The sequence below is a fragment of the Triturus cristatus genome, chromosome 12 (genome assembly GCF_964204655.1).
Source record: "Triturus cristatus chromosome 12, aTriCri1.1, whole genome shotgun sequence".
In the NCBI taxonomy this organism is placed as follows: Eukaryota; Metazoa; Chordata; class Amphibia; order Caudata; family Salamandridae; genus Triturus; species Triturus cristatus.
The window spans coordinates 657,415,257-657,437,667 of NC_140595.1; the positions used below are offsets into that span (position 1 = coordinate 657,415,257).

The 22,411-nt window shown below is 49.6% G+C and overlaps 1 protein-coding gene across 12 annotated transcripts in view; it reads right to left on the minus strand.

Annotated features, from left to right (window-relative positions):
• The window catches only part of GSE1 (Gse1 coiled-coil protein), a 1,027,427-nt gene that overhangs the window by 49,524 nt on the left and 955,492 nt on the right, over positions 1–22,411 (minus strand). For all 12 annotated transcript variants that reach the window (XM_085639744.1, XM_085639743.1, XM_085639740.1 and 9 more), the window contains one exon: positions 12,337–12,536. In XM_085639744.1, coding sequence (XP_085495870.1) covers positions 12,337–12,536 — 200 coding nt within the window. The remainder of the gene's footprint in view (positions 1–12,336; positions 12,537–22,411) is intronic.

Sequence of the window (22,411 nt, forward strand, 5' to 3'; positions counted from 1 at the left end):
GGCACTGCACATATCAACACCCCCTCCGAACCCTGCCAAGATCGTCATGGAGAACATGGAATATCAAACGGTAGACATGCTGCTTCTTATCCTTTCGATGCAGAATATTTGATCTGGTCCGTTTAACACGAGCTTCGCCTGGCGCAGATCCAACCAGCGCTCAGAAGATCTCAGTGGTACCTTTAAAAGGCTTATAAAAGCCATTCTAATGGATTTGTGAGAGCAGTGGGAGCCGCTGCCTCTCAGCGGTACCCTGGATGTGTGGCGAGGCAGAAAGGCAGTTCAGAGACGTCAAAAGAAGTCAAAATCAGAGTTCAAGCTTCGCTCGCGCACACCTCTCACCGTGTCTTTGTTTGCTCCTTCCCCCCCCTGTTGTGTCTTTTAGACTTGTGTGGCTCCTTTTAAGAGAAACCGTTTTTCACCCCACGTGGCCTAGATGGCAGCATTTATCCTTTCCGGCAAAAAAATGTTACAGTAGAGCAGGGGGAGAGGGAGGCGCAGTAGACAGGTGGGTGGAAAAAAAAGTGCATGAACAGCAGCAAGGAACGCAAACAAACTAGCAAGAGCGTGCACCAACAGCAGGCACGTGCACTATTCGGCAGGCGCGCACTCAGGTGTGTTCATTAGAGCAACAAAGGGCTGCCCAGAGCTCAGCACTGTCACACCAAGAACTTGCACCTCTTAACACACACACACACACAAACCCTCCTCCCACCTACACCCCACTTCCCAACTGTCCTCATAATTTTGCACCAGGCAAATATGTTCCAATTTTAACTATGTGAACATTTTCCTGATGGCCCACCCTCTGTGTTGAAATAGTTGAACATTGGGTGTCCCAAACATGGGACAGCTTTGCCCAGATACCTTTTTCTGAATGAGAGATCACTATATTTCTCTGTGGCATTGCTAAATTAGGACGCATGGTCGTAGCACTGCACCCTTACTGCGTCTACTGTGCTTCAAGCCTGTGTGCAGCAGTGCAGTCTTAACTAAGGCTGGGCAAAGCACTACGCTCGCGAAGTTTGCGCTACTTCGCACTACGCGAATTGCACATAGCACAGTGCAAACATGCGTAGCATAGCGTTGCGTAGTGCAGCGGTCATTTTTTGCTTGCTCGCGGTCCTCATGTCAAGTTGGCGACCGTGAGCAAGCAAAATGACATCCCGACGAGACTTTTTCCTCGTTCGCGATCAGCAACATCAAGTTGGCATGGAAAATAAACCTCCCAGCGAGATTTTCAACGCAGGGAGGTCAGGTTTCTCATTGCTAGTGGTCGCGTATGCTCGCGATGAGAAACTACCAGTCCGCATTCAGAAAGCTGCAGCTCGAGTAAAAATCTACTCGAACGGAAGAAAACTACAGCTCGCACTGTGCAAGATGCCGTTTTCAATGATTGCACAGTGCCGGATGCTTGTCCGCACTGTGCAATCATTGAAAACGGCATCTTGCAGAGTGCAAACAGGGTACTACGCAGTTCGCGAAGAGCTACGTGTAGCTCGCGTAGTGCACTTTGCGTAGCTACGCGTAGCGCTACTTCGCGAACTACGCCCAGGGTTAGTCTTAACGCAAGGGCACGTTGGCCAGTTGCCAAGGGGCCTCACCAGCATAGGGGCCCCATGCAGACCAGAATTTAACACAATCAATCAGAGACATTTATAGAGCGCACTACCTACCCGTAGGGTCTCGAGGCGCTTGGGGGGGGGGGGGGGGGGGTGCCGCTACTACTCGAACAGCCAGGTCTTGAGCTTCTTTCTGAAGGAGAGGTGGTCTTGGGTCAGGCGCAGGTCTTGGCGGCCAGGTAGGAGAAGGACCTTCCTCCTGTAGTGGCTCTGCGGATGCGTGGGACGGCGGCGAGGGCGTGGCTGGCGGATCGGAGGTGGAGTTTGGGGGCGTAGAAGTTGATTCGGTTGTTGAGGTAGCTCGGGCCTTGGTCGTGGAGAGCTTTGTGTGCGTGGGTAAGGAGGCGGAAGGTGATTCTCTTGTTGACCGGGAGCCAGTGCAGGTCTCTTAGGTGTCCGGAGATGTGGCTGTGTCGTGGGATGTCGAGGATGAGTCTGGCTGAGGCGTTCTGGATGCGCTGGAGTCTCTTCTGGATCTTGGCGGTGGTTCCGGCGTAGAGTGCGTTGCCGTAGTCCAGTCGGCTGGTGACGAGGGCCTGGGTGACGGTCTTCCTGGTCTCTGTGGGGATCCACCAGAAGATCTTCCGAAGCATGCGCAGGATGTTGAAGCACGACGAGGAGACGGCGTTGACTTGCCTGGTCATGGAGAGGGAGGAGTCCAAGATGAAACCCAGGTTGCGTGCGTGGTCCGTCGGTTTGGGTGCGGTGCCCAGGGCGGGGGGCCACCAGGAGTCGCCCCAGGCGGAGGGCGAGGAGCCCAGGATGTGGACCTCCGTCTTATCTGTGTTCAGCTTCAGGCGGCTCGTCGTCATCCACTCGGCTACCTCTCTCATCCCTTCGTGCAGGTTGGCTCTGGCGGCGGCGGGGTCGTTGGTCAGGGAGAGGATCAGCTGGGTGTCGTCGGCGTAGGAGATTATGTTGAGGTTGTGTTGGCGTGCGATGGCCGCGAGGGGGCTCATGTAGACGTTGAAGAGAGTCGGGCTCAGTGAGGATCCTTGAGGGACGCCGCAGATGACTTTGGTGGCCTCTGACTTGTACGGTGGTAGGCGGACTCTTTGTGTTCTTCCGTCGAGAAAGGAGACGATCCATTCCAGTGCCTTCTCCTGGATTCCGACGTTGCTGAGGCGCTGCACTAGGGTGCGGTGGCAGACCGTGTCGAAAGCCGCGGAGAGGTCTAGGAGGATGAGGGCCGCTGTTTCCCCATTGTCCATCAGGGTTCGGATGTCGTCAGTGGCGGCGATGAGGGCGGTCTCGGTGCTGTGGTTGGCACGGAATCCGGACTGCGATGGGTCGAGGGATCCATTCGTCTCGAGGAAGGTGGCCAGCTGTTTGTTGACGGTCTTCTCGATGACTTTGGCTGGAAACGGGAGTAGAGAGATGGGGCGGTAATTCTTGAGTTCGGTGGGGTCTGCTGTAGGTTTCTTCAGTAGAGCGCTGAGTTCGGCGTGCTTCCAGCTCTCGGGGAAGGTGGCGGTGTCGAATGAGGTGTTGATGATGTCCCGCAGGTGGGGTGCGATGACCGCGTCGGCTTTGTTGAAGACGTGGTGAGGGCAGGGGTCGGTCGGAGATCCGGAGTGGATGGAGTTCATCGTGTGGACGGTTTCTTCGGTGTTGACCGGGGTCCAGGCGCGGAGGGTGGTGGTGGGTGGCGATGCTGCGGTCGTGGCGTGCGTCGGTTGAGTGCTGAAGCTGTAGTGTATGTCCGCGATCTTGTTGTGGAAGTAGGAGGCGAGGGAGTTGCAGAGGTCTTGTGAAGGGGTGGTGTCGTTGTTTCCGGCGTTGGGGTTGGAGAGCTCTTTCATGATGTTGAAGAGTTCCTTGCAGTTGTGTGCGTTGTTGTCCAGTCGGTTTTTGAAAGCCGTTTTCTTGGCGATGCGGATCAGTTGGTGGTGTTTCCGGGTGGCGAGCTTGAGGGTGGTCCTGTTGTCCGGCGTGGGTTCCCTTCTCCACGCTTTCTCGAGGGCTCGGCAGTTCTTCTTGGAGCTCTTGAGTTTGTCGGTGAACCATGGGGCTCTCTTGCTGCCGGGTCTGCTGGGCGGGGTCCTCAGTGGGGCGAGTTCGTCCGCGCAGTTGCTGATCCACTTCGTGAGGTTGTCGGCGGCCTGGCTGGGGTTCGCTGAGCTGGCCGGAGGGTGCTGGCTCAGGGAGGCGGCGAGCTGGTCGGCTGTGATCTTGTTCCTGCTTCTTCGGGCAACCTGTTGCTGGTGGTGGTGGGTCGTCGTTCTTCTGAAGGTGAAGTGGATGCATCTGTGATCTGTCCAGTGGAGTTCTGTGGCGTGGCTGAAGGCGATGTCTTTGCTGGATGTGAAGATGGCGTCGAGTGTGTGTCCGGCGAGGTGGGTGGGGGTGGACACCAGCTGCTTGAGTCCAAGGTTGGCGAGGTTGTCGAGCAGGGTGCTGGTGTTGCAGTCGTTGTTGTTCTCCAGGTGGAAGTTGAAGTCCCACAGGAGGATGTAGTCAGCGGAGGGGAGGGCGTGCGGGCTGACGAAGTCGGCGATGTCCTCGCTGAATTGAGTGCGTGGTCCCGGAGGTCGGTAGATCAGGGTGCCTCTGAGGGTGGTCTTCGGGTCGGTGTGGATCTGGAAATGCAGGTGTTCGGCGGAGGGTGGGGTGTTGTCGGTGCTGGTCGTGATGCGGATGGTGTTCTTGTGGATGATGGCGATGCCTCCTCCCACCTGGTTGGCGTTGCGGTCCTTCCGGGTGATCTTGTATCCTTCTGGGATGGCGATGGCGATGTCGGGCGCTGAGGAGGCGTTCATCCAGGTCTCCGTGATGAAGGCAACGTCAGGGGCTGTGGTGTCGAGGAGGTTCCAGAGTTCGATGGTGTGTCTGTGGACGGAGCGGGTGTTGAGCAGGATGCACTTGAGGTGGTTGCTGCTGGTGCGAGGCATGGCAGGTGCTGGTGTCGGGCAGGTCCGGATGCAGGAGAACTTGCAGGTGTTGCAGCTGAAGGGTCCGTGGACGCGTCGTGGGGTGGCTCTGCAGCATCCTGGGACTCGGCCGGTGTTGAGTGCGATGAGGGTGGCGGCGGTGTACGTCAGGCGGGTCGGTCGGGGTCCTCGAGGGCCAGGGGTCCTGGCACTGGGCGCGGGCCAGGCGTGGACGGCGTAGACGGGCTTACCTATGGCGCGCCTTCGGCGCACAATCGGCACGCCCGCTGCGCGTGACCGCTGCGCGTTCGCACGGTCGCCATATAAGGCGAAGTGCGCGGGTGGGCGGAGCAGCTGGGAGGCGGGAGCGGGGAGGGTACAGAAGAGAAAAAGGGGCGGGGTAATCGGCGGTGGCGGGAAGCGGGGAGGGAGAGCGGAGGGCGGCGAGGTAGGCGGGCAAACAGGAAGGAAAACGCTAACACGGGCACAAAATTACAATGAAACAGGCACAAATGGAAAGAAAAAACAAGACCAAAAACTAACAAAAGTTCAGGCAGCCGGCAGGCGAGCACGGACCACGCCGCTCGGAGGAGGGGGCGTGGTCAGCGGCAGCGAGGCAGGCAGCGGGCAAGGCAATGGGGCACACGCAGCAGCTGGTGGCCGTGCGGCGCGGGGGTGTCCCACAAGTGGGTCACACTCACCTGCGTCGCACGGTCGCCATATAAGGCCAAGTGCGCGGGTGGGCGGAGCAGCTGGGAGGCGGGAGCGGGGAGGGTACAGAAGAGAAAAAGGGGCGGGGTAATCGGCGGTGGCGGGAAGCGGGGAGGGAGAGCGGAGGGCGGCGAGGTAGGCGGGCAAACAGGAAGGAAAACGCTAACACGGGCACAAAATTACAATGAAACAGGCACAAATGGAAAGAAAAAACAAGACCAAAAACTAACAAAAGTTCAGGCAGCCGGCAGGCGAGCACGGACCACGCCGCTCGGAGGAGGGGGCGTGGTCAGCGGCAGCGAGGCAGCGGGCAAGGCAATGGGGCACACGCAGCAGCTGGTGGCCGTGCGGCGCGGGGGTGTCCCACAAGTGGGTCACACTCACCTGCGTCGCACGGTCGCCATATAAGGCCAAGTGCGCGGGTGGGCGGAGCAGCTGGGAGGCGGGAGCGGGGAGGGTACAGAAGAGAAAAAGGGGCGGGGTAATCAGCGGTGGCGGGAAGCGGGGAGGGAGAGCGGAGGGCGGCGAGGTAGGCGGGCAAACAGGAAGGAAAACGCTAACACGGGCACAAAATTACAATGAAACAGGCACAAATGGAAAGAAAAAACAAGACCAAAAACTAACAAAAGTTCAGGCAGCCGGCAGGCGAGCACGGACCACGCCGCTCGGAGGAGGGGGCGTGGTCAGCGGCAGCGAGGCAGGCAGCGAGGCAGTGGGCAAGGCAATGGGGCACACGCAGCAGCTGGTGGCCGTGCGGCGCGGGGGTGTCCCACAAGTGTCAATTTCCCGTTAATCATTTGTATTCCTGAGAGTGGTTGTGTAGGCAGGGTCCAGTGCACTGCTTTGCCCCGGGGCCTATTATGTGGTTAAGATGGGCCTGGTGCACAGTGGTGGCTGCAAGCAGTGACGCGGGGCACGGCTGACCTCGATTGTGTTGCAGTGGGAGCAGACACTGTTGCATGGCGGCACTTAATGATGGTGTGTATGTGTGAGCACCGAAAAACACCCGGGCAAGTTTAATGAAGGGCTATCCGTCTTCCTATCCCCTAGCCAGGGCACCAGCCTAAATATACAGCAGGCAGGCGGGGCGCGTGGCTCCCACTCGGCCACCTCTCCCCCCCCGCCCCCTCCACAGCCTCAGTAAAGCTGGCTCCCTTGGTTCCCCCCGCCCCCGGGCTTGTGTCTGTCCAGCACTGTTGCCACAAACATGCACAGGCTTTCCTGGCGCAGTTCATCTATTAACAAGCTACATCGCCCATAATTAATTGACAAAGATGGCTTAATTGACAAAGATGGCCTCCTCGGTTAGAGATGGTAATGAGAAGAAGCAGCTGTTCCCTCGCGCCTCCCGAAGCAGAGCGGTCCTCACCTCTGCACCCTGGCGCCTGACCCCTGACCTCGCTCCAGCGCCCACAGGGGGACCTCCCCGACCTCCTCCAGAAGGTTTTTCTTGTGATAATGATTGCAATGTACAGGGGAGGGCACCGGGAGACATCGGCGGGGTCAGGGTGAGATGGTGACGGCAGATGATGTACGGCCTTGCCTTTCACCTCCAGGGGTTGGGAGCCGTGTGCAAGAGAAGAGATATTACCGGCAGCAAAAGAGGGGGAGCTGTACGAATCCTGCAAAGAGAGGGCTCGGCCTGAGGGGTGTAGCTTGCAGCTTAATAAAGGTCGCGTTTTTTTTTTTATTAACTTTACTGAAGGGCTCGAAACAGAGCTAAATATGTACCAGGGGTAGCTAAAAGCAGAATGGAGAGCATTACGGATAGAGCGGTCCATCTCGGACCTGGGGAACCGAATTCGAGTCTCGGCAACGACGTTCAACATCCTGTGATTCCCGTGCCTGACAAAAATGAATGAATGGATGAGTCCATCTGTAACGAAACTGGTGCTTATGTGAAGCGCTCTGATACCCGAAGTCTGGGGTCTAGTTCGTGCTATATAAAACTCTAAATAAAATAATTGAGAAGAAATGTGTTGATATAGTTAAAAGGAAAATTATGTATTGGTTCTTAAGTACAGGCATTATTAATCAATATGAAATTGTGGTGTAGCCGATTAACTCCACAATGTGCGACGAGTAATTGAAGAAGGGCAACTAAACGGAAGTTATTTTGGCTAGTTTGAGCGAGTACAACCAAATGTATTTTTAACCTGTACCCAGTTTTTGACATTTATACTGCAGTCTCTGATCCCTCGCTGCTGGCTAAGGGTAGCCTAAGTCTTTGGTTGTTTAGGTCAAGCTCCCCTGTCCACGGATAGGTTGATACATGGTTGGCGGTAGAGAAGTTACTTGGACAATACCAGTTGCCCCAACCGTGGATGATCGCCCAGTGTCCATCCCATCTGAAATCAGGGAAAAAGCACTAAAGTGAGAATCTTCCTTGAAATGAAGAATCCAGGGTGGAATCTTGTATACATGGAGCAGCTGGGGGGGGGGGGGATGGGTGTATACGCATGTACAATCCACGCTATAGGCACCGGACTGGTCTTCAGAGTGATGAGCACGTATGACTGACGTAGACAAACCTCATCTGCGCCTGGCCCAGGTCCTTTATGAAGACCTAGTCTCTCCATTTTGTTGCGTTTGGTATTTTATTTTTTTTTTTAAACACTTTTTATTGTACATGAAGTTTGGCACAAGCTTAAAAAACAGTACAGAATGACAATATCTCCAGACATCTTTGTTTTTCCAGGCAAGCGTTTGGTATTTTTAAAGTGGGCGTTTTTCAGGTGTTTTAATACAGAAACATATGTACGGTGTCCTTCGGGGCAAAATACCTCACTGCCAAAGTCAAGGTAGAATCAGAACATTAAATGCACTCTGGTCCCCCTCCCCACCTCTAAAAAAATATAACAAATAAAAAGACAACCCGCCGGCAATTGGAATAACCAGGTGAATACCAATGACCTATTGCGGATCGCTTGCTTCCGGCGTCCAACCACTGTCCCCGTGAAGAACTCATTCAGCCAGAACCTATAAAGCTATTTTTATCCCTTTATTTCTGACTCCCCCCTTCAATAACAGGATTACTTGTGTTCTGGAGTCAATGAGATGTAACTAATGGACCATGCATCATCTGCAAATCTAGTTACAGCCTCTTTAGAGCAATCCCCTTTGGCAGGAAGAGTTTCATTGGCTGCGAGCAGGTTGATGCAGACCCGCAGTGGGCTTGGAATGCTTTGGAGGCATCAGGAAGGGAACGCGCTTTGAAGCTGCAGGGGTTGCTTGGCATGCAGCAATACCAAGCACAGGCACCCAAGACAGCCTTCACCTGAAACATTCCACACAACTGAAGAACAATTGAGAGCAACACTTGGTTTGTTGAGGTCTCTTTTCACAGTGCAATGACCAAATTAGGTTTAACCATTATTCCGGAGCTTCTGTAATTTGATGAATTCAAGATAAATAAAGAAATGCTGTCCAGGTGAATCTTACTGAGAGCAAACAGAAATTCATGGGTGGGATGTGTGACTTCATTTCCGGCCCTGGTAATTATTCTGGCCAGGAGGGACCTCGGCAGATTTCAGGATATCCCTTTTTAGGCTACTCCTGCCACTCAATACAGTGAAAACCTACCTCAAAATTTAAGTTTAAATAGGTATTAGAAAACCTGCAGGCTCATCAAGTTTTTAATGCTTATATATCTGCAAACAGAAGAAATATGGTAGGGGATATGTATAAAAAAAAAACATTTGGTTCTGGAGGTGTACTTTCATATATTCTGAAGCTACTTTATATCTAGAACTATTGTTACAGATAAGTAACGTTTTTCGTCATTGACTAATCTTCTCTGTTTTCATACAAAAAAAAGATTAGACTAAGAAGTAGTTAAAGACCATGGAAAGGATGGCCTTAAAGAATAAAGGATCCACAGGAAAGACTATTAATGGCTAGTTGGCAAGAATATTTGGAATGAACCCTCGAATAGGCTTCCAAACAGTGCCCTAGGTTTGTACTGACCCCAGTGGCCACTAACGTATTTAAGTTCAAAATATCCCTCGGGATTCAGAAAAGTTCAGCAGTGAAGGGCTCAGTCAACACTTTACAAAAGATTGCAAACACTAAAAAAAATCACCGGGAGGGACATATTCGGGTTCTATTCTATTCTAACTTAAATATCGAGAAGAACATCAAACTAGAAATTTACCCAAAGGACTCTGTAGACCACCCTCTGCCACCCATCGTTCTGCTCCACACCACCACAGTGTCACGGTGTTTAGTAATGGAGGCAGGATAAGCCGGGGTGGTTTCAGGTTCCGAAAATACAAGCGCCTTACCCTTCTCACAGACCCTCGGCCTTGCTGAGCACCACAACAAAAAGCTGGGTTTAGGTTCAGGAGCTTTGCCAACATTTTCCTCTGCTGTTTGTCACCAAGATCTAAAAGCCCTGTGCCAAGGACCATCTGTTTACCCTCTGCGCTCTTCAATTGCTAGCTGTTGGGCTCTTACCATCGACACATGATTATCGACTAGGTCTCTCAGGACAATCTGCTGTAGGAAGAACCGGACCATCAGACGGAGGTCACTCCCCTCCTCGGAAATAGCAGACCCAGAATTCGATCGAAGTTTGGTGGCCTTAATCCCGCTTCTCAGCATTTTGCATTTTATTCTCGAGATTCCCCATGGACGAGAAGGCACAGTTGTGAAATCACTGGTCATTCTGAGCGGCATCTCCCAGCTTCTTGATATTACCCTCCACGCCAGTCATCCTCATCTGGACAGCCATAAGGTCATTTTCCATTGTGGCCAGCTGCCTCTCAATATCCTCAAGTGCCTATCCCAGAGAGAAAAATCTTCATTCTATTGTCCTATAAGACCCCTGCAGATTCCACAATATTTCCATAATCGGAGCCTTTTCCCTCCCTCAGTTTCTGCATTATTCTGTGTCGCGGGGCAGGGTTACTGAGATGGAAGCAAAAAAAAGAAAAATAGGTCCCCTTTGTTCTTCTTGCTCTCTATTTATTGGCTCTGGCTGGCATTAGTTTACCGGTCTGGGTGCGAGGGTGCTAAACTCATTGTGTGGTGTGTACCAGTTGCCGTACCCCTTTGTGCAGCCTCTGTATAGCTCTGCATTTGTCATCACCCCATGGCTGCCCGTTTTCTCTGGACATCTCAGAAGCATTCCCGGCGTGTAGCAAGCATCTGGAGCTACTTATGTTCAATGAAAAACATTCAAATCTATTGATATTATTAGTGTGGAAATAGTGACCATATCCGACCAGATTACATTCTTAGCCACTCTATGCAAGATTACCAGCAGTGATCACCTCAGTGCCTCAGGCAGGATTGCCTGCAGTGATGTAAAAAAGCTTTGTCACTGTTGAATGCCTCTACATGGATAACAGATATCAGCCATAGATGCAATGCCTCTGACACCAAGGTAATAATAATATCAGTAATAAGTCTTCCCCCAATGCCCCATGTCTTATCGCTAAAATATCAGCTTTAAATATATTTAGGGAATTCAACCATTGTTCTCCAAACATCAGCTTATACGTTCTGAAAACCACACGCCTTTCAATATTGGTATGCATATATTAATTTAGCCAAGCAAAACCAAGTTTCGTAGGCTGGGCTGCACACAGGAGAGCTACTTACAGGTAGCTGAAGATCTACTCATTGGAGAATCCTGTTTTAGAACTACACATGTTCAAATACAAAGCAAACACATGTATGTGTCATGCTTTGGTACTGGAGCAGTTCCTGCCTAAAATCACCAGTCCGCTCTCCCTTTCCAATTGTATTCTCAATCTTGCTCCACCCATCTTTCTTTTAGGCATCTTTAAATGAAATCCCGTCCTGACTTTTTTTGCATCAGTTTTCCATTGTCCACGGTTACTTTTTATCCGATCCTCATCTTTAGGTTTCCCTCAAGTTCTCTTCTCAGTCACTTTCTGCTTCCCATCATAGTTTTTGTTTTTATTTATTTTGCCATTTGATAATTGATAAGTATGTTTTTTTTCCCGCTCTTTCTGTTGTACATTGTATTTCTCCTACTGGTAGTCACTAAACTGTAGTTTCAATCTTACAGAGATTAGTTCCTTTTGATTTTATTAGCCTTATTTGATAATTATGCTTTTTATATTTTGTTTTCCACTTTTCTATTGTGCGTTTTATTCCTTTAATTTTCTTTTCTTTGTCTTTTCACCCCGGTTTTGTGATTTGGTTTGTTTAATATTTTCAAGCTTTTTTCAATTTAGCTTCCTTGTCCTATATCTTATTTAAGAGTCTACAGACGTTTTGGAATTATTTTTCAACAGATATGCAATGCTCGTTTATTTTCTTTCGCATTTGAGATTTGTTTTCCATACATTTTTGAGCTTTTCTTCCAAATTTTCTTTTTGTTCATTTCCGTTTCCATTTTATCATAATCAGAAAAGTTTATTTAAAACACATTGGTCCACATAAACAAAAACAACAAATTTATTAAGGTATTTATTACATCATTTCTCACAAGTGTTTTTACTTTTTAATGTGCTCTATCGATTCCAACTGTGTTACCATAAAGATTTAACATCTTTTTGCTCTTTATATTTATTTTTCCCCTTTCTGTCACTTTTCGTTTCACTTACTGCTTTTTCTTGTGCATTTGTACCATCTTAAGTGCAGTCTTATTTTTACATTTTGTGTCGATTGTGCAATTTTTTTTTGTCTTTTTTTTTTCACCACCCTAAAAACGGAGCATCACAGAATACAATGATCCGCTGTAGAGCTATTTGGTTATGATGTACCATTTAAAAAGCAATTAAGACCATTGAAATACTTACTCCTCAAGCATAAATGGCTACAACTAATCTTTACACCATGCACTTAGAATATTTTATACACATGTGCCACGTCTTTACTTAACATCTATAGTAGACCGCCTATCCAACCTGTTGAGCAGAACAGAAGACATTCCCCAAGCATTAATTGTACTAAACTGTTTTATAGCGTAGGTAGTGGAGCAATGCATGATACACAGGAAAGTGTTATTTAAAGTGCAGGCACAATGCGGCTCATGGTCACGTCACCACTTTTTAGAAATACAACTGAAGTTTTCAGCTAAAAATCTTAACCACCATATCTAAAAAAAATCTCTAGGATGATTTTAAGCACGCGTGGGCTGAAAAGCAGCGGTAACTCACCTGTCTGCCATCACTTCTCCAGACACCATTGACTGTTTTTGTGGGTGCAATGGTCACTACAGGAGGGGTGCTTGGCACACTGTGCCCTCCTGGTGGGACAATGATTGGGCCCATTGGTCCTCGCTTGGGTGTGCTTGCAGGGGAGCTGTGGTTGGTGGCTGGTGAGGAAACTGGGGAAGACTCGTTGCTTATGGAAGATCCTGCAAAAATACAAAAACAGCAAATTAGTTGCAGGCAAGCTTTGGTCTGTGAAGAACACAGGTCAAGGATTTCATTTTCTGGCCTGCCTACTAGGCGTAGTTGAAGAAGGGGACATTCTATATTACAATTACTGCATATTACTCCTGCTCATTATTTTGGGCATCTTCAACAAGAAGGGCTGCAGTATTAAAGGGTCTTCTAGTGAAAATATTGTAATCTACACCGCTCTCCCGATTCGGCAACATCAACAATAAGGATTCCCTTTGTTGATGAAGTCTTCTAGGGTTGTAAAGCCCGCTGTGACATCTTTCACTTGAGGACTTCCTGGTCCCATCGGCTTCGGCCTTACAAATCCCACATTGATAACCTTTCTCTTTCTCTCAGGAGGCGCATTGTGTGAGCTCACATACTCTGAAAAACTTCAGGACAGAGTTCAAACCACTAATAGTTCAAAAGGACAGGCGGGTGGGAATGGTCAATTCATTTCCTCTTAGACTGCGCGAAAAAATATCATGATTAGCATAAAACCATCTGCGTCTGCAATTGTGCCACTCTCCAGAGACTTATGTGACATTTGCATGGAAAAAATACAAAGCGCTAAAATGGAAAGGATGCAAATGGAACATAAAAAAAAAAAAGAAAAATCAGGTGCCAGAGCCAAAATGTTTATAATGATGGACTCCTAGTAAGCGATGTATTTGGAAAACAGAAGTAAATGGGTAAGTTCAACTGCAAATGCACATTAAGACAAAGAAAAACAGTATAAAGAAAGCAGTTTAAGGGAGAGGCAGTGAAAAAGAATAGATCAACCAAACTCGTACTGAGAAACCTTTCTTTGCAAACATTTTAATAAATGCTGAACTAGAACCTACTTCAACAAGCATTTGCAATGCAATACGTCTTGCATTTACGAGGGTTTGAGCTATTGGCATTGTAAATGACAATGCCTTTTATTATGTGTTGTTTTTAAAGCTGATAAATAAAAGGCATTGTTATTTACAATGCGAATAGCTTAAACTCTGGCAAATGAGAGACCTATTGCATTGCAAATTTGTTCAGCACCTGTGCTATAAAGCTTTTTTTTTAAACTGATAGTGGAGAGCTTGTCCTGCTTTCAACAGCGGTCAGGACAAAGCTATTTGAGAAAATAGTGCTCAGAGGCTGTAATTAAAGCCTACCGAGTCGCCATGGGAGGTTACAAAATGAGACAAGGTGGTACAAAGGAGGGACTACTAAGCCTATTGACCAATGAACAGCCACAGTTTACAGTAGACAACAACACAAGCCAATGAAAAATATGGGCGGAGAGTGAGTGGAGCTTCAACTCCCTACCCGAATACAGCATGGCTCACAGAGCAGCGCATGCGCTGCCCATGCTCGACCTTAAACGAAAGGATTCTAGGAAGACACATCCAAAGCAAAAACTTTTAAGTGAGGTAAAAGGTCCTAAATTTCCTGTTTTAGGACAGGATGAATACAGAAAAACAATAGTTTAAAAACCACCGCAACTGTGTAGGGTGAATGGGAGGAGGAAGAAGCACAGAGTGGAGACAGCAAGAAACCGTACACTTCCAGCGAGTGGTGAACATTTTTTTAAAAAGTATGTCCCTGTATATAATGAGTGGAAATATAAAGCTTATCCAATCAGAAAGCGTGTGAAGCTGCTTTGCTTTAGGCGACAGATAAACACAAGACAAGGAAGAAAGGCCGTCATATAAGAATTTAACAAATGAGATTAACAAGGAAGCCCACCAATCACAAGCAACAGGTCCGACCAAAAGCCCACTCTAAATGTATCGGTATTGTACACAAAAGGTATTTCGACGGCTAAGGTGGTCTGCAGGTGAGACCTATAAACAGGAACGAAAAGTTTCTTACCTGTCGGTGTAGTTTTGCAGCTTGAAGATCTTTCTGGATTCACTATGCTGTGCATTATTCCGCGATCTTGTGGTTGGGTCCGGATTCGTAGTCTTCTCTTTGTTTTTTTTTTTTTTTTGTAGCCCAGGTGGGCGTCGACGTCCACCATTTGGTGCACCTCCCGTGACGTCGTCGTGCTTCCTGCGGAAGTCCCACCTTTGGGGCGCCATCTTCGGGTTCTTTTTTCCCTTTTTTTTTTTTTTTTTTTTTTTTTTAACCCTAGGCGATTGATTAATCCTTTTGTCCATATTTCTGTACGTTTCCACTTCTTTGATCCTATCCATTTCACCCCCTCTTCCTCCAGCCTCATCTTCCTGGCGGAGGTGGGTGGGTTCGCTAGTGAATCCAGAAAGATCTTCAAGCTGCAAAACTACACCGACAGGTAAGAAACTTTTCGTTTTGCAGCGTGAATCTTTCTGGATTCACTATGCTGTGCATAGATTTTGTAGCGGTTTTCCTATTTTTGTGGTGGCTGGGTGGAAGATGATCGCTGGTCGTTGAAAATGTGTTGTAGCACCTTCTGTCCGACCTGTGCTTCCTTATTCATTTGAATGTCCACGCAGTAGTGCTTTGTGAACGTGTGCCCAGATGCCCAAGTTGCTGCGAGACAAATGTCTTGGATGGGCGTGTTTGCCAGGAAGGCAACTGTGGCCCCCTTCTTCCTTGTGGAGTGAGCTTGGGGCCCCTCCGTTAGCTCCTGTCCAGCCTGTTTGTGACAGAATTGAATAGTGAGGGCAATCCACCTAGCGATGGTGCCCTTGGTCACTGGTCTACCCATGAAGCTAGTAGCAAAGGACACAAACAGCTGCTTCGACTTCCTGAGTTCCTTGGTTCTTTCAATGTAGTGCATCACCGCTCTTCTGGCATCGAGGGTGTGCAGGGCCTTTTCTGCGTTTGTAGTCGGGTTTTGGAAGAAACTCGGTATCTGGATACTCTGATTCATGTGGAACGCCGACACTACCTTGGGCATGAAGTGTGGGTCCGTCCTCAGGACTACCCTGTCTTTGTGAATTTGAATGTAGGGCTCCTGCAGCGTTAGTGCTTGAAGCTCGCTCACCCTGCGTAGTGAGGTTATGGCCACTAGAAAGGCAGTTTTCATCGTCAACATTTGTAGAGTGGCCTTGTGAATGGGTTCAAACGGCGCCTTCATGAGCTCCGTCAGAACCACGTTTAAGTTCCATGCCGGCGGCGGCAACCTTTTCGGGGGTGCCATTCTTTTGGCTCCCTCCATGAATCTCTTCACCACCTGCGAGGTGAAGAAGCTTCCACCCTTCTCACCTCTGGTGTAGGCAACGATCGCTGCTAGGTGTACCCTTAGGGAGCTCGAGCAGAGGTTACTCTTTAGAAGGTGTGTGAGGTACCTCAGCACAGTTGAGTCTCTTGTCATTCTGTTTTGCAGGCCCTTTTTCCTGCACCACACCGTGAATCTCTTCCACTTTGCGCTGTAGCACTTTCTTGTAGTAGGTTTCCTTGCCTCCCGTAGCACTCGCATAGTGCTCTGAGGTAACCTTAGGTGTGCGAACTCTAGGTCTTCAGGAGCCATGCTGCTAGGTTGAGTGTCTCTGGCTCTGGGTGCAGGACCTCCCCGTTTTGCATTGAGAGCAGGTCTTTTCTCCTCTCGAACCTGTACGGATTGCCTTGCGCCATTTCTTGAATCTGTGAGAACCATGTCTGCCTCGCCCACTGTGGAGCCACCAGGATCAGAGTCATGTTGCTGGTTCTGCACTTGTCGAGCACTCTGTGCAACAGGGGTATCGGTGGAAAGGCGTAGGCAAATGTCCTCCACCAGCTTATCCATAGGGCATTTCCCTTGGATTGCTGATCTGGTTGCCTGGATGCCAAGCTTTGGCATTTTGCATTGTGGCGTGTTGCAAATAGGTCTATTGTGGGAGTCCCCCATCTCTGGAAGATTTTCTCCGTTTCCTGGCCATTGAGCTCCCACTCGTGTGATGCTGAGGTCTGTCTGCTCAGCCAGTCTGCCTCCACATTGTCCTTCCCTGGTAGGTGAATTGCCAGTAGATCTATTTTGAGAGGTATGGCCCATCTCCAAATCTCCTGAGCTAGGGATGAGAGGGGAAACGACTGTGTCCCCCCTTGTTTGTTGATGTAGAACATCGCCGTGGTGTTGTCTGTCTGTACCAACACCCTCTGGCCGAACAGGTGTCTCTGGAATGCCTTCAGGGCTAACAGTATCGTTTTCAACTCGAGGTAGTTGATGTGGCGGACCGCGTCTGCTGGAGCCCATAGACCCCTCACTCTGAGGTTGTCCATGTGCGCTCCCCATCCCTTCTGCGATGCGTCCGTGGTAATGGTCATTGTTGGGCTTGGTGGTGTCAGGCTTCTCCCCGTTGTTATGTTGTCTCTGTTCCACCAAGTTATCTCCTCCTGCACTGCGTGCGTAACAACCACTAGATCCTCCCAACTTCCGTTTGCTTGTGACCATTGCTGTTGCAGCCATTCCTGGAATGGTCTCATGTGCAGGCGTACATTCGGCACCAGCTGGATACAGGACGCCATCATCCCCATCATCTTGCTCACCGCCCTCACTGTCAGAGCTCGCCCCTTCTGGTAGAGCTGCGTCTCCTTGAGTAGAGCATCTGTCCTCCTGTCGCTGGGCACTACTGTACCGTTGAGGGAGTTGATCTTCGCCCCCAGGAAAATCTTTACCTGTTCCGGTTCCAGCGATGATTTTCCCCAGTGGATGGAAAATCCCAGATTTGTGAGGGTGTCTGTTACGCGTTTTGCGTGCCTCTCGCACTTCTCGCGTGAGTTTGCCTTGACCAGCCAGTCGTCCAAGTAGGGGTATACGTGTATTCCCTGCTTTCGTAGGTGTGCTGCTACCGCCGACAGGCATTTTGTAAAGACCCTTGGCGCTGATTTTAATCCGAAGGCCAGGGTTGTGAACTGGTAGTGTTCCTGTTCGATGTTGAATCTTAGAAGGCCCTTGTGCCTTCTGTTTATTGGGATGTGAAGGTAGGCATCCTTGAGGTCCACGGTGACCATGAAGTCCCCTTCTCTTATCTGTGGCAGTACCTCCTGCAGTGAAGTCATTTTGAACCTTTGCGTTCTGATGAACTTGTTTAGGTAACGGAGGTCCAGTATGGGTCTGAGGTCTCCGTCTACCTTCGGAACCACGAAGTAGTTTGAGTAGACCCCTTTGTTGCGTTCCCCGAACGGCACTGCCTCTATGGCTCCCTTTTGTAGGAGTTTCCGCGTTTCCTCTCTGAGTATTGCCAGTTCTTGGGCCGATCTCTGTCTTCCCTTCGGCTTCCTGTTTGGAGGTCTTTTCTCCAAGTCTACGCAGTATCCGTACTGCACGATGTTCCGTATCAACTTGTCTGTGGTTATACGCCGCCACTCCTGAAGGTAGAACCTCAGCCTTCCGCCTACTGGTGACGTATGCTCGTAGGCTCTTGAATCTTCTCTTCCCCCTGATGACACTTCTTTGCGCCTCCCCCTTGGGGACCTTACGATGGTAGGCGTCTTCTTGCGTGCTGAGTCACTTCGAGGAGGGCTGATCGCCCCCTCTCCTCCTTTGGCCACGTCCGTTCCCTCTCCCGCGAAAGGACTGGCCCCGAGGTTGATATTGCCAGCTTTGCTTCTGCTGACTTTGTCCGTGACCTTCGCCCTGCTGACCCTGTTGGAACGCCTGGTGCGACGTCCCCTGTTGGCTTCCACCCCTACCGTAGGGTCTCCTCGAGGGATTTCCTCGTCTCATTCCCCTCAGCTGTAGGGCCCCCATGGACCTCGCTGTCTCGTTTTCCTTCTTGAGCTGGGTGAGCTTTTCGTCCACCGTTGCTCCGAACAGTGTCTCTCCGTTGAAGGGGGTGCCAAGGATGTTGTTCTGTACTTCCGGTTTGAATCCCGAGATTCTTAGCCATGCATGCCTCCTCTCTGTGACCCCTATGGCCATGAGTCTTGCTGAAGTCTCTGCCCCATCCAACGCCGTCTTTATACAGGAGTTGGCGATGTTCTTGCCTTCATCCACCAGGTGAGAGGCTCTCTGGCGGTATTCTTCGGGGAGGTGCTTTACTAGCTCCCCCATCTCATCCCAGTGTTGGTATTGGTGCCTATTGAGGAGTGCATTCGAATTCGCCATGCGCCAGTGCATTGCGGCGTTCCTCTCGACCTTTCTGCCTGTGAGGTCGATCCTCCTGCTCTCTTTATCCGGAGGTGGGCCCGATGTTGCTGGAACGTTGGCCCTTCTCCTGGCCGTGGAGGCTATGATGGAGTCTGCGGTGACGCTACCCTTGATGTAAGGTGGGTCCAGGGAGGAGTGCTTATATTTCTTCTCTGTCCTGGACCGGCAGGTGGCAGGCTCCTTGAAGGCTTCTCTCCCCTGGTTCATCACGCTTTGTAGCATGGGGAGGAACTGACTCCTGGTCTGGATGGGGAGCAGTGTTTCGACGAGAAAATCGGCTTTCGGCCTCTCCTCGTCGAGTTTGACGCCGAAGGCCATTGCTGCGCTCTTCACCACCATATTGTACACCCCGATGTCGTCGGGTGGCGAAGGCCTCGAGGGGTACGTGTCCACGGCCTCCTCCGGGTTTTCGGTGTCGAGATCGTGCCATTCGACGTCGTTGCTGGTAGATGCCGCCGATTCGTAGAACGACTGTTGGTCTCCTTCCTCGGCTTCTTCCTCATAATAGGGCTCCTCTTCTTCCTCGAGATCCCTTGTCAGCCCTTCGGCGTCGAACTCGTCTTCGACCTCGACGACGTCCGCCGATGAAACCGTTGGAATCTTGAATTCCTTCATCCTGGCGTCAAACTCCTTCTTCCTTTGAAGGATGTTCTCCATTTCGGCCTCGAGCCGCCTCTTCTTTTTCTCCATTTCGGAGATGCTTTCGGCGTCGACCGCGGGTCTTTTCGATGAAACTTGCGTCGACGTCGAACGTTCTTTCTGCGTCGATCGGCCAGTTTCATGGGATGGTTTCGACGACCCTTGCCTTTCGGCGTCTTTCTGCACCAGGGAGTCCTTTTGTAAGGATCCGCTGGGCCTTTTGTCCGAAGTTCCCCCTTTGGACGTCGAAGTTTTCGGCGCCGGGGCTCCCTTCGTGGGCCTTGACTCAGTTTTTCTCGAGTCACCCTCGTGTTTGAGGTGTTTTTTGATTTGCGCTCGACGATTCTCTTACCTCGTCTTCTTTTTTCTTGTCGGTCTCTACGACCGTGAAGTTTTCGGCTGTCTCGGCGACGTTGTCCTCGTCGTCCGTGTCGAGGCCTAGCTCGTAGAGTGTCGGGGGTTTCCCTTTGCCATCCATGTTGGCGTTGGCTCTTCTCTGCCTCTCTCTCACCCTGAGTGTCTTCGGCGCGAAGGCTGAGCAGGCGTTGCAGTCGATACTCTGGTGATCCACCGGTAGGCAGAGGTTGCAGACCGGATGCTGGTCTTTCTGCGCGAACTTGTGGTGGCAGTTTGGGCAGAACTTGAATGGCGTCTTGTCCATTTCGCTCAGGGTCTCTGAGCGTGCATTCTCCAAGGTTGTCGAAGAAAAAAGGTTCGCTGGTCCTCTTTCTTCGCGCTCCTGATGAAATCTGTTCTATTCCTGATGTCTTCTCTCGATTCTATCGATGAAACTCGCTTTTCTTCCTTCTTCCTCCGAGTGAATTTCTGGAGCTTCCCGATGACGATCCAGACCCAACGGCGGAAAAAAGAATCTGAAGATGGCGCCCCAAAGGTGGGACTTCCGCAGGAAGCACGACGACGTCACGGGAGGTGCAGCAAATGGTGGACGTCGACGCCCACCTGGGCTACAAAAAAAAAAAAAAAAAAACAAAGAAAAGACTACGAATCCGGACCCAACCACAAGATCGCGGAATAATGCACAGCATAGTGAATCCAGAAAGATTCACGCTGCAAAAATAAAATTCAGAATAGTCACCACATTGTCATTCAGCAGTCACTGCGGCAACCACAGCATTTGGCTCAACTCATAACCTACCAATGAAAGGACACACATTACATGTGCTACTCTACCTAAGACACTACTTAATGGCATCCTCCAGCTTCTTAGTGTAGCAAACCCTAGGTTTAGGGTGTGTCCCCCGGGCACTGGTTGAATAAATGAATCATTTGCATTGTTTAGACCAATAAACGACTGATTGTGATTTTCAATAAAGTTACACTGTTGTCAATTGATTTGAACGTTCGTTTATTTCATCACGACGTTTTTTTTGTAGCGAAGATGCAGTGATTAACAAATTCTACGTGTCTCACATATCCCAATGCATTTCGGCTTAGAAATATAGCCTTCGTCAGGGGTTTATCTCAGCCCGGCTCCTGGCAGATTCCTCATAGTGCAGGAAGATATAGTACAGAGCACAGATCCCCTCTGTAACACAAATGATGCTCACACACACACAACCCCAGGGCCTGAAGGAACGCCCTGCAGAGGTCCCCGGATAGAAAAGCCCAGCTCAGACCTAGTCCTTGAAGAGTTAAAAGTTAACACTATCTGTTAAACTGTTTTAAAAGGAGCTGTGCACGTGCCAAACAAATCTTGTGATAAATCCTCCAGCTTCTCTCAGTTCACTTTCACGTAAACAGCCACCAGGGCTGTCCCACAGTCCAAGTCTGCGCTTGGTGCACCGTGGAGCAAACAAGGAGACTGTGCTCTGCATATAATGCAGGTCCAGATGGACACATTAGACAGTAAGGTATCATGTATACTTGTGCCAACAATTGGACTATGAAACAAGCATTTGCAATGCAATAGGTCTCGCATTTGCGAGAGTTTAAGCTATTGGCATTGTAAATGACCATGCCTGTTAATTATCAAAACAGATAAATAAAAGGCATTGTCATTTACAGTGCCAATAGCTCAAACTCTTGTAAATGCCAGACCTACTCCTAAAGCTGCCACCTTTGTCCCGTGTTACTTGGAAAGTGAAATCGTGCATGGTGCGCTGAATGTTGCAGGAAAGCATGTCGTGTCTGCAGCAAGAGAAACTCATTAAAGAAAATAGTGCTTACAGACTAAATAAGACATACCGTGTAACAACAGAAGTTAAAGGGCCAGTCCTCATGGGAGGTTACAAATAAAGACAAGGCGGTACTAGGGAGGGACTAACAAGTCTAATAACGATTCGGAAGCCAGCATTTATAAAAGACTATGACACAAGCCAATGAAAAATATGGGCAGAGAGTGGGCAGAGCTTCATGTACATACTCTAATACAGCATGCCTCACAGAGCAGCGCCTGTGCCGCCCAAGCTTGACCTAATTAATGCAGATAACAAGTAATAAAGACAGTTTTGTTCTTAGCTAGTCTTACCAAGAACCTCATTAAATTGACAAACACTTAAATACTTTTCCTTTAGAAGCCAGCATAGAAAGAAAATCCCTTTTGGCTTGGGGGGGGGGGGACTGCTTTCCACTTTGGCCAGTAGCTTTTTGTGTGGTTTTACTTAAAGGCTGTTTTTACAAGTTTGCAGTAATTTGGGGTCAAACCAACTGTATGGTCCAGTCTTACACCCATGGCAGCTAAGAACACAGAACAGGGGGCAGATGCATCATAGCAAACTTGATATAATAAAATATTCTATCTGGTATGAGCTCTACAAGTACAGAGCAAAGTATTATTTTTTTTTAAACCGGAGACTGGATTTCTTGTCTTACTGCCTAAGCACTTTAAGTGAATATGAGGTTGCATTCCTGGTTTATATGTCACTATGGCATTCTTCTCAAAATATGTAGCCCTGCATGGGCATAGAGTTGTATTTTGTATGATAGATGGCTGGTTAACCCCCTGCGTGGCACTGCGTCTGGCTGTATTGTTGTTGCAGTGCCTGCATTCGCAGCCTGGCTCTTGGTTGCAGTGTTGCTGAGTGAGACCAGCCGCTAATGCACGATCCTGACAATGTAATAACGTCCAAGCGGGGCAGACGCCAATATTTTTACCCAGAGAGAAAGGCGCCAACACACAAGAGCAGCCAAAACAGCCCTGGCGAGAAGAGGCGAGGA